The sequence below is a fragment of the Mustela putorius genome, unplaced genomic scaffold, assembly GCF_011764305.1.
Source record: "Mustela putorius furo isolate JIRA1106 unplaced genomic scaffold, ASM1176430v1.1 tig00003834_pilon_pilon_pilon, whole genome shotgun sequence".
NCBI classification, from domain to species: Eukaryota; Metazoa; Chordata; class Mammalia; order Carnivora; family Mustelidae; genus Mustela; species Mustela putorius.
This window is the reverse complement of record NW_025421987.1, coordinates 96,576,505-96,587,556: the sequence shown is the minus strand read 5'-3', so window position 1 is coordinate 96,587,556 and position 11,052 is coordinate 96,576,505. Positions and strand designations below refer to the sequence as shown.

Sequence of the window (11,052 nt, the reverse complement as noted above, 5' to 3'; positions counted from 1 at the left end):
GTTTTCCTCCTCGCGGTGTGTGTCTGTTGACCCTGGTGTTGTGGGGATCTGTGAGGTCATGGCCGGTGTGTTGCTAACAGTAGAAGGGGATGAAGAGTCAGCTGTAGCGGCTGATGACGTGGGCACGTCTGACCCTGTGGAAGTCTTGTCGCTGACACTGGAGGGAGGGGACGTGCCTGCTGTCCCAGAGGTGGCTGTGGCGTGGGAAGTCTTGTCCGTGGGCGTGGATCCACGTAGGGAGGAGGAGGGAGTTGATGTGAACACTGTGGAGATGGTGCTGGTGTGAGGTTCTGTGCTGGTCTCCGTGGTCTGACTCGTGGGGGTCCTGAGATGATGCTGTTGTTGTGTCTGGAGCAGTACTGAAGGACGAGGGTGGTGCCGAGCTTCCCCCAGTTGCACTGGTGCTTGTGACACTTGAGGTGACGGGAGTTGCGCTTGTCTGATCAGTCGTTGGCGTGTGTGTTGTGTTTCCTCGCGGTGTGTCTGTTGACCCTGGTGTTGTGGGGTGTTGTGAGGTCATGGCCGGTGTCTTGCTAACAGTAGAAGGGGATGAAGAGTCAGCTGTAGCGGCTGATGACGTGGGCACGTCTGACCCTGTGGAAGTCTTGTCGCTGACACTGGAGGGAGGGGACGTGCCTGCTGTCCCAGAGGTGGCTGTGGCGTGGGAAGTCTTGTCCGTGGACGTGGATCCACGTAGGGAGGAGGAGGGAGTTGATGTGAACACTGTGGAGATGGTGCTGGTGTGAGGTTCTGTGCTGGTCTCCGTGGTCTGACTCGTGGGGTCCTGAGATGATGCTGTTGTTGTGTCTGGAGCAGTACTGAAGGACGAGGGTGGTGCCGAGCTTCCCCCAGTTGCACTGGTGCTTGTGACACTTGAGGTGACGGGAGTTGCGCTTGTCTGATCAGTAGTTGGCGTGTGTGTTGTGTTTCCTCGCGGTGTGTCTGTTGACCCTGGTGTTGTGGGGATCTGTGAGGTCATGGCCGGTGTGTTGCTAACAGTAGAAGGGGATGAAGAGTCAGCTGTAGCGGCTGATGACGTGGGCACGTCTGACCCTGTGGAAGTCTTGTCGCTGACACTGGAGGGAGGGGACGTGCCTGCTGTCCCAGAGGTGGCTGTGGCGTGGGAAGTCTTGTCCGTGGGCGTGGATCCACGTAGGGAGGAGGAGGGAGTTGATGTGAACACTGTGGAGATGGTGCTGGTGTGAGGTTCTGTGCTGGTCTCCGTGGTCTGACTCGTGGGGTCCTGAGATGATGCTGTTGTTGTGTCTGGAGCAGTACTGAAGGACGAGGGTGGTGCCGAGCTTCCCCCAGTTGCACTGGTGCTTGTGACACTTGAGGTGACGGGAGTTGCGCTTGTCTGATCAGTCGTTGGCGTGTGTGTTGTGTTTTCCTCGCGGTGTGTCTGTTGACCCTGGTGTTGTGGGGATCTGTGAGGTCATGGCCGGTGTGTTGCTAACAGTAGAAGGGGATGAAGAGTCAGCTGTAGCGGCTGATGACGTGGGCACGTCTGACCCTGTGGAAGTCTTGTCGCTGACACTGGAGGGAGGGGACGTGCCTGCTGTCCCAGAGGTGGCTGTGGCGTGGGAAGTCTTGTCCGTGGGCGTGGATCCACGTAGGGAGGAGGAGGGAGTTGATGTGAACACTGTGGAGATGGTGCTGGTGTGAGGTTCTGTGCTGGTCTCCGTGGTCTGACTCGTGGGGTCCTGAGATGATGATGCTGTTGTTGTGTCTGGAGCAGTACTGAAGGACGAGGGTGGTGCCGAGCTTCCCCCCAGTTGCACTGGTGCTTGTGACACTTGAGGTGACGGGAGTTGCGCTTGTCTGATCAGTCGTTGGCGTGTGTGTTGTGTTTCCTCGCGGTGTGTCTGTTGACCCTGGTGTTGTGGGGATCTGTGAGGTCATGGCTGGTGTGTTGCTAACAGTAGAAGGGGATGAAGAGTCAGCTGTAGCGGCTGATGACGTGGGCACGTCTGACCCTGTGGAAGTCTTGTCGCTGACACTGGAGGGAGGGGACGTGCCTGCTGTCCCAGAGGTGGCTGTGGCGTGGGAAGTCTTGTCCGTGGGCGTGGATCCACGTAGGGAGGAGGAGGGAGTTGATGTGAACACTGTGGAGATGGTGCTGGTGTGAGGTTCTGTGCTAGTCTCCGTGGTCTGACTCGTGGGGTCCTGAGATGATGCTGTTGTTGTGTCTGGAGCAGTACTGAAGGACGAGGGTGGTGCCGAGCTTCCCCCAGTTGCACTGGTGCTTGTGACACTTGAGGTGACGGGAGTTGCGCTTGTCTGATCAGTCGTTGGCGTGTGTGTTGTGTTTCCTCGCGGTGTGTCTGTTGACCCTGGTGTTGTGGGGGATCTGTGAGGTCATGGCCGGTGTGTTGCTAACAGTAGAAGGGGATGAAGAGTCAGCTGTAGCGGCTGATGACGTGGGCACGTCTGACCCTGTGGAAGTCTTGTCGCTGACACTGGAGGGAGGGGACGTGCCTGCTGTCCCAGAGGTGGCTGTGGCGTGGGAAGTCTTGTCCGTGGGCGTGGATCCACGTAGGGAGGAGGAGGGAGTTGATGTGAACACTGTGGAGATGGTGCTGGTGTGAGGTTCTGTGCTGGTCTCCGTGGTCTGACTCGTGGGGTCCTGAGATGATGCTGTTGTTGTGTCTGGAGCAGTACTGAAGGACGAGGGTGGTGCCGAGCTTCCCCCAGTTGCACTGGTGCTTGTGACACTTGAGGTGACGGGAGTTGCGCTTGTCTGATCAGTCGTTGGCGTGTGTGTTGTGTTTCCCTCGCGGCGTGTCTGTTGACCCTGGTGTTGTGGGGATCTGTGAGGTCATGGCCGGTGTGTTGCTAACAGTAGAAGGGGATGAAGAGTCAGCTGTAGCGGCTGATGACGTGGGCACGTCTGACCCTGTGGAAGTCTTGTCGCTGACACTGGAGGGAGGGGACGTGCCTGCTGTCCCAGAGGTGGCTGTGGCGTGGGAAGTCTTGTCCGTGGGCGTGGATCCACGTAGGGAGGAGGAGGGAGTTGATGTGAACACTGTGGAGATGGTGCTGGTGTGAGGTTCTGTGCTGGTCTCCGTGGTCTGACTCGTGGGGTCCTGAGATGATGCTGTTGTTGTGTCTGGAGTAGTACTGAAGGACGAGGGTGGTGCCGAGCTTCCCCCAGTTGCACTGGTGCTTGTGACACTTGAGGTGACGGGAGTTGCGCTTGTCTGATCAGTCGTTGGCGTGTGTGTTGTGTTTCCTCGCGGCGTGTCTGTTGACCCTGGTGTTGTGGGGATCTGTGAGGTCATGGCCGGTGTGTTGCTAACAGTAGAAGGGGATGAAGAGTCAGCTGTAGCGGCTGATGACGTGGGCACGTCTGACCCTGTGGAAGTCTTGTCGCTGACACTGGAGGGAGGGGACGTGCCTGCTGTCCCAGAGGTGGCTGTGGCGTGGGAAGTCTTGTCCGTGGGCGTGGATCCACGTAGGGAGGAGGAGGGAGTTGATGTGAACACTGTGGAGATGGTGCTGGTGTGAGGTTCTGTGCTGGTCTCCGTGGTCTGACTCGTGGGGTCCTGAGATGATGCTGTTGTTGTGTCTGGAGCAGTACTGAAGGACGAGGGTGGTGCCGAGCTTCCCCCAGTTGCACTGGTGCTTGTGACACTTGAGGTGACGGGAGTTGCGCTTGTCTGATCAGTCGTTGGCGTGTGTGTTGTGTTTCCTCGCGGTGTGTCTGTTTGACCCTGGTGTTGTGGGGGATCTGTGAGGTCATGGCCGGTGTGTTGCTAACAGTAGAAGGGGATGAAGAGTCAGCTGTAGCGGCTGATGACGTGGGCACGTCTGACCCTGTGGAAGTCTTGTCGCTGACACTGGAGGGAGGGGACGTGCCTGCTGTCCCAGAGGTGGCTGTGGCGTGGGAAGTCTTGTCCGTGGGCGTGGATCCACGTAGGGAGGAGGAGGGAGTTGATGTGAACACTGTGGAGATGGTGCTGGTGTGAGGTTCTGTGCTGGTCTCCGTGGTCTGACTCGTGGGGTCCTGAGATGATGCTGTTGTTGTGTCTGGAGCAGTACTGAAGGACGAGGGTGGTGCCGAGCTTCCCCCAGTTGCACTGGTGCTTGTGACACTTGAGGTGACGGGAGTTGCGCTTGTCTGATCAGTCGTTGGCGTGTGTGTTGTGTTTTCCTCGCGGTGTGTCTGTTGACCCTGGTGTTGTGGGGATCTGTGAGGTCATGGCCGGTGTGTTGCTAACAGTAGAAGGGGATGAAGAGTCAGCTGTAGCGGCTGATGACGTGGGCACGTCTGACCCTGTGGAAGTCTTGTCGCTGACACTGGAGGGAGGGGACGTGCCTGCTGTCCCAGAGGTGGCTGTGGCGTGGGAAGTCTTGTCCGTGGGCGTGGATCCACGTAGGGAGGAGGAGGGAGTTGATGTGAACACTGTGGAGATGGTGCTGGTGTGAGGTTCTGTGCTGGTCTCCGTGGTCTGACTCGTGGGGTCCTGAGATGATGCTGTTGTTGTGTCTGGAGCAGTACTGAAGGACGAGGGTGGTGCCGAGCTTCCCCCAGTTGCACTGGTGCTTGTGACACTTGAGGTGACGGGAGTTGCGCTTGTCTGATCAGTCGTTGGCGTGTGTGTTGTGTTTCCTCGCGGCGTGTCTGTTGACCCTGGTGTTGTGGGGATCTGTGAGGTCATGGCCGGTGTGTTGCTAACAGTAGAAGGGGATGAAGAGTCAGCTGTAGCGGCTGATGACGTGGGCACGTCTGACCCTGTGGAAGTCTTGTCGCTGACACTGGAGGGAGGGGACGTGCCTGCTGTCCCAGAGGTGGCTGTGGCGTGGGAAGTCTTGTCCGTGGGCGTGGATCCACGTAGGGAGGAGGAGGGAGTTGATGTGAACACTGTGGAGATGGTGCTGGTGTGAGGTTCTGTGCTGGTCTCCGTGGTCTGACTCGTGGGGTCCTGAGATGATGCTGTTGTTGTGTCTGGAGCAGTACTGAAGGACGAGGGTGGTGCCGAGCTTCCCCCAGTTGCACTGGTGCTTGTGACACTTGAGGTGACGGGAGTTGCGCTTGTCTGATCAGTCGTTGGCGTGTGTGTTGTGTTTCCTCGCGGCGTGTCTGTTGACCCTGGTGTTGTGGGGTGTTGTGAGGTCATGGCCGGTGTGTTGCTAAACAGTAGAAGGGGATGAAGAGTCAGCTGTAGCGGCTGATGACGTGGGCACGTCTGACCCTGTGGAAGTCTTGTCGCTGACACTGGAGGGAGGGGACGTGCCTGCTGTCTCAGAGGTGGCTGTGGCGTGGGAAGTCTTGTCCGTGGGCGTGGATCCACGTAGGGAGGAGGAGGGAGTTGATGTGAACACTGTGGAGTTGGTGCTGGTGTGAGGTTCTGTGCTGGTCTCCGTGGTCTGACTCGTGGGGTCCTGAGATGATGCTGTTGTTGTGTCTGGAGCAGTACTGAAGGACGAGGGTGGTGCCGAGCTTCCCCCAGTTGCACTGGTGCTTGTGACACTTGAGGTGACGGGAGTTGCGCTTGTCTGATCAGTCGTTGGCGTGTGTGTGTTGTGTTTCCTCGCGGCGTGTCTGTTGACCCTGGTGTTGTGGGGATCTGTGAGGTCATGGCCGGTGTGTTGCTAACAGTAGAAGGGGATGAAGAGTCAGCTGTAGCGGCTGATGATGTGGGCACGTCTGACCCTGTGGAAGTCTTGTCGCTGACACTGGAGGGAGGGGACGTGCCTGCTGTCCCAGAGGTGGCTGTGGCGTGGGAAGTCTTGTCCGTGGGCGTGGATCCACGTAGGGAGGAGGAGGGAGTTGATGTGAACACTGTGGAGATGGTGCTGGTGTGAGGTTCTGTGCTGGTCTCCGTGGTCTGACTCGTGGGGTCCTGAGATGATGCTGTTGTTGTGTCTGGAGCAGTACTGAAGGACGAGGGTGGTGCCGAGCTTCCCCCAGTTGCACTGGTGCTTGTGACACTTGAGGTGACGGGAGTTGCGCTTGTCTGATCAGTCGTTGGCGTGTGTGTTGTGTTTCCTCGCGGCGTGTGTCTGTTGACCCTGGTGTTGTGGGGATCTGTGAGGTCATGGCCGGTGTGTTGCTAACAGTAGAAGGGGATGAAGAGTCAGCTGTAGCGGCTGATGACGTGGGCACGTCTGACCCTGTGGAAGTCTTGTCGCTGACACTGGAGGGAGGGGACGTGCCTGCTGTCCCAGAGGTGGCTGTGGCGTGGGAAGTCTTGTCCGTGGGCGTGGATCCACGTAGGGAGGAGGAGGGAGTTGATGTGAACACTGTGGAGATGGTGCTGGTGTGAGGTTCTGTGCTGGTCTCCGTGGTCTGACTCGTGGGGTCCTGAGATGATGCTGTTGTTGTGTCTGGAGCAGTACTGAAGGACGAGGGTGGTGCCGAGCTTCCCCCAGTTGCACTGGTGCTTGTGACACTTGAGGTGACGGGAGTTGCGCTTGTCTGATCAGTCGTTGGCGTGTGTGTTGTGTTTCCTCGCGGTGTGTCTGTTGACCCTGGTGTTGTGGGGATCTGTGAGGTCATGGCCGGTGTGTTGCTAACAGTAGAAGGGGATGAAGAGTCAGCTGTAGCGGCTGATGACGTGGGCACGTCTGACCCTGTGGAAGTCTTGTCGCTGACACTGGAGGGAGGGGACGTGCCTGCTGTCCCAGAGGTGGCTGTGGCGTGGGAAGTCTTGTCCGTGGGCGTGGATCCACGTAGGGAGGAGGAGGGAGTTGATGTGAACACTGTGGAGATGGTGCTGGTGTGAGGTTCTGTGCTGGTCTCCGTGGTCTGACTCGTGGGGTCCTGAGATGATGCTGTTGTTGTGTCTGGAGCAGTACTGAAGGACGAGGGTGGTGCCGAGCTTCCCCCAGTTGCACTGGTGCTTGTGACACTTGAGGTGACGGGAGTTGCGCTTGTCTGATCAGTCGTTGGCGTGTGTGTTGTGTTTCCTCGCGGCGTGTCTGTTGACCCTGGTGTTGTGGGGTGTTGTGAGGTCATGGCCGGTGTGTTGCTAACAGTAGAAGGGGATGAAGAGTCAGCTGTAGCGGCTGATGACGTGGGCACGTCTGACCCTGTGGAAGTCTTGTCGCTGACACTGGAGGGAGGGGACGTGCCTGCTGTCTCAGAGGTGGCTGTGGCGTGGGAAGTCTTGTCCGTGGGCGTGGATCCACGTAGGGAGGAGGAGGGAGTTGATGTGAACACTGTGGAGTTGGTGCTGGTGTGAGGTTCTGTGCTGGTCTCCGTGGTCTGACTCGTGGGGTCCTGAGATGATGCTGTTGTTGTGTCTGGAGCAGTACTGAAGGACGAGGGTGGTGCCGAGCTTCCCCCAGTTGCACTGGTGCTTGTGACACTTGAGGTGACGGGAGTTGCGCTTGTCTGATCAGTCGTTGGCGTGTGTGTTGTGTTTTTCCTCGCGGCGTGTGTCTGTTGACCCTGGTGTTGTGGGGATCTGTGAGGTCATGGCCGGTGTGTTGCTAACAGTAGAAGGGGATGAAGAGTCAGCTGTAGCGGCTGATGACGTGGGCACGTCTGACCCTGTGGAAGTCTTGTCGCTGACACTGGAGGGAGGGGACGTGCCTGCTGTCCCAGAGGTGGCTGTGGCGTGGGAAGTCTTGTCCGTGGGCGTGGATCCACGTAGGGAGGAGGAGGGAGTTGATGTGAACACTGTGGAGATGGTGCTGGTGTGAGGTTCTGTGCTGGTCTCCGTGGTCTGACTCGTGGGGTCCTGAGATGATGCTGTTGTTGTGTCTGGAGCAGTACTGAAGGACGAGGGTGGTGCCGAGCTTCCCCCAGTTGCACTGGTGCTTGTGACACTTGAGGTGACGGGAGTTGCGCTTGTCTGATCAGTCGTTGGCGTGTGTGTTGTGTTTCCTCGCGGTGTGTCTGTTGACCCTGGTGTTGTGGGGTGTTGTGAGGTCATGGCCGGTGTGTTGCTAACAGTAGAAGGGGATGAAGAGTCAGCTGTAGCGGCTGATGACGTGGGCACGTCTGACCCTGTGGAAGTCTTGTCGCTGACACTGGAGGGAGGGGACGTGCCTGCTGTCCCAGAGGTGGCTGTGGCGTGGGAAGTCTTGTCCGTGGGCGTGGATCCACGTAGGGAGGAGGAGGGAGTTGATGTGAACACTGTGGAGTTGGTGCTGGTGTGAGGTTCTGTGCTGGTCTCCGTGGTCTGACTCGTGGGGTCCTGAGATGATGCTGTTGTTGTGTCTGGAGCAGTACTGAAGGACGAGGGTGGTGCCGAGCTTCCCCCAGTTGCACTGGTGCTTGTGACACTTGAGGTGACGGGAGTTGCGCTTGTCTGATCAGTCGTTGGCGTGTGTGGTGTGTGTTTCCTCGCGGCGTGTCTGTTGACCCTGGTGTTGTGGGGATCTGTGAGGTCATGGCCGGTGTGTTGCTAACAGTAGAAGGGGATGAAGAGTCAGCTGTAGCGGCTGATGACGTGGGCACGTCTGACCCTGTGGAAGTCTTGTCGCTGACACTGGAGGGAGGGGACGTGCCTGCTGTCCCAGAGGTGGCTGTGGCGTGGGAAGTCTTGTCCGTGGGCGTGGATCCACGTAGGGAGGAGGAGGGAGTTGATGTGAACACTGTGGAGATGGTGCTGGTGTGAGGTTCTGTGCTGGTCTCCGTGGTCTGACTCGTGGGGTCCTGAGATGATGCTGTTGTTGTGTCTGGAGCAGTACTGAAGGACGAGGGTGGTGCCGAGCTTCCCCCAGTTGCACTGGTGCTTGTGACACTTGAGGTGACGGGAGTTGCGCTTGTCTGATCAGTCGTTGGCGTGTGTGTTGTGTTTCCTCGCGGCGTGTCTGTTGACCCTGGTGTTGTGGGGTGTTGTGAGGTCATGGCCGGTGTGTTGCTAACAGTAGAAGGGGATGAAGAGTCAGCTGTAGCGGCTGATGACGTGGGCACGTCTGACCCTGTGGAAGTCTTGTCGCTGACACTGGAGGGAGGGGACGTGCCTGCTGTCTCAGAGGTGGCTGTGGCGTGGGAAGTCTTGTCCGTGGGCGTGGATCCACGTAGGGAGGAGGAGGGAGTTGATGTGAACACTGTGGAGTTGGTGCTGGTGTGAGGTTCTGTGCTGGTCTCCGTGGTCTGACTCGTGGGGTCCTGAGATGATGCTGTTGTTGTGTCTGGAGCAGTACTGAAGGACGAGGGTGGTGCCGAGCTTCCCCCAGTTGCACTGGTGCTTGTGACACTTGAGGTGACGGGAGTTGCGCTTGTCTGATCAGTCGTTGGCGTGTGTGTTGTGTTTCCTCGCGGGCGTGTCTGTTGACCCTGGTGTTGTGGGGATCTGTGAGGTCATGGCCGGTGTGTTGCTAACAGTAGAAGGGGATGAAGAGTCAGCTGTAGCGGCTGATGACGTGGGCACGTCTGACCCTGTGGAAGTCTTGTCGCTGACACTGGAGGGAGGGGACGTGCCTGCTGTCCCAGAGGTGGCTGTGGCGTGGGAAGTCTTGTCCGTGGGCGTGGATCCACGTAGGGAGGAGGAGGGAGTTGATGTGAACACTGTGGAGATGGTGCTGGTGTGAGGTTCTGTGCTGGTCTCCGTGGTCTGACTCGTGGGGTCCTGAGATGATGCTGTTGTTGTGTCTGGAGCAGTACTGAAGGACGAGGGTGGTGCCGAGCTTCCCCCAGTTGCACTGGTGCTTGTGACACTTGAGGTGACGGGAGTTGCGCTTGTCTGATCAGTCGTTGGCGTGTGTGTTGTGTTTCCTCCTCGCGTGTGTCTGTTGACCCTGGTGTTGTGGGGATCTGTGAGGTCATGGCCGGTGTGTTGCTAACAGTAGAAGGGGATGAAGAGTCAGCTGTAGCGGCTGATGACGTGGGCACGTCTGACCCTGTGGAAGTCTTGTCGCTGACACTGGAGGGAGGGGACGTGCCTGCTGTCCCAGAGGTGGCTGTGGCGTGGGAAGTCTTGTCCGTGGGCGTGGATCCACGTAGGGAGGAGGAGGGAGTTGATGTGAACACTGTGGAGATGGTGCTGGTGTGAGGTTCTGTGCTGGTCTCCGTGGTCTGACTCGTGGGGGTCCTGAGATGATGCTGTTGTTGTGTCTGGAGCAGTACTGAAGGACGAGGGTGGTGCCGAGCTTCCCCCAGTTGCACTGGTGCTTGTGACACTTGAGGTGACGGGAGTTGCGCTTGTCTGATCAGTCGTTGGCGTGTGTGTTGTGTTTCCTCGCGGTGTGTCTGTTGACCCTGGTGTTGTGGGGTGTTGTGAGGTCATGGCCGGTGTGTTGCTAACAGTAGAAGGGGATGAAGAGTCAGCTGTAGCGGCTGATGACGTGGGCACGTCTGACCCTGTGGAAGTCTTGTCGCTGACACTGGAGGGAGGGGACGTGCCTGCTGTCCCAGAGGTGGCTGTGGCGTGGGAAGTCTTGTCCGTGGGCGTGGATCCACGTAGGGAGGAGGAGGGAGTTGATGTGAACACTGTGGAGTTGGTGCTGGTGTGAGGTTCTGTGCTGGTCTCCGTGGTCTGACTCGTGGGGTCCTGAGATGATGCTGTTGTTGTGTCTGGAGCAGTACTGAAGGACGAGGGTGGTGCCGAGCTTCCCCCAGTTGCACTGGTGCTTGTGACACTTGAGGTGACGGGAGTTGCGCTTGTCTGATCAGTCGTTGGCGTGTGTGTTGTGTTTCCTCGCGGCGTGTCTGTTGACCCTGGTGTTGTGGGGATCTGTGAGGTCATGGCCGGTGTGTTGCTAACAGTAGAAGGGGATGAAGAGTCAGCTGTAGCGGCTGATGACGTGGGCACGTCTGACCCTGTGGAAGTCTTGTCGCTGACACTGGAGGGAGGGGACGTGCCTGCTGTCCCAGAGGTGGCTGTGGCGTGGGAAGTCTTGTCCGTGGGCGTGGATCCACGTAGGGAGGAGGAGGGAGTTGATGTGAACACTGTGGAGATGGTGCTGGTGTGAGGTTCTGTGCTGGTCTCCGTGGTCTGACTCGTGGGGTCCTGAGATGATGCTGTTGTTGTGTCTGGAGCAGTACTGAAGGACGAGGGTGGTGCCGAGCTTCCCCCAGTTGCACTGGTGCTTGTGACACTTGAGGTGACGGGAGTTGCGCTTGTCTGATCAGTCGTTGGCGTGTGTGTTGTGTTT

General features: G+C 58.2%; 3 protein-coding genes across 3 annotated transcripts; all 3 read right to left on the bottom strand.

Moving 5' to 3' along the window:
* Positions 1-24: 24 nt before the first annotated feature.
* On the bottom strand, positions 25-1,902 carry LOC123394330 (mucin-5AC-like). The gene is made up of 2 exons (XM_045088134.1): positions 1,513-1,902; positions 25-1,411 (listed from the first exon to the last, which is right to left on the bottom strand). Exons 1-2 carry the CDS (start codon positions 1,900-1,902, stop codon positions 98-100), a joined length of 1,704 nt encoding a protein of 567 aa, XP_044944069.1. The 3' UTR covers positions 25-97.
* A 2,222-nt stretch (positions 1,903-4,124) lies between these two features.
* LOC123394329 (cell wall protein DAN4-like) lies at positions 4,125-5,522 on the bottom strand. The gene has a single exon (XM_045088133.1). The coding sequence runs from the start codon at positions 5,118-5,120 to the stop codon at positions 4,125-4,127; it is 996 nt and encodes a 331-aa protein (XP_044944068.1). The 5' UTR covers positions 5,121-5,522.
* Positions 5,523-9,688: 4,166 nt separating this feature from the next.
* On the bottom strand, positions 9,689-11,048 carry LOC123394328 (flocculation protein FLO11-like; the record flags this gene model as incomplete). The annotated part of the gene is made up of 1 exon (XM_045088132.1): positions 9,689-11,048. A coding segment is annotated over one exon (1,287 nt), but the record flags the coding sequence as incomplete, so codon positions are not given.
* Between the last annotated feature and the right edge of the window lie 4 nt (positions 11,049-11,052).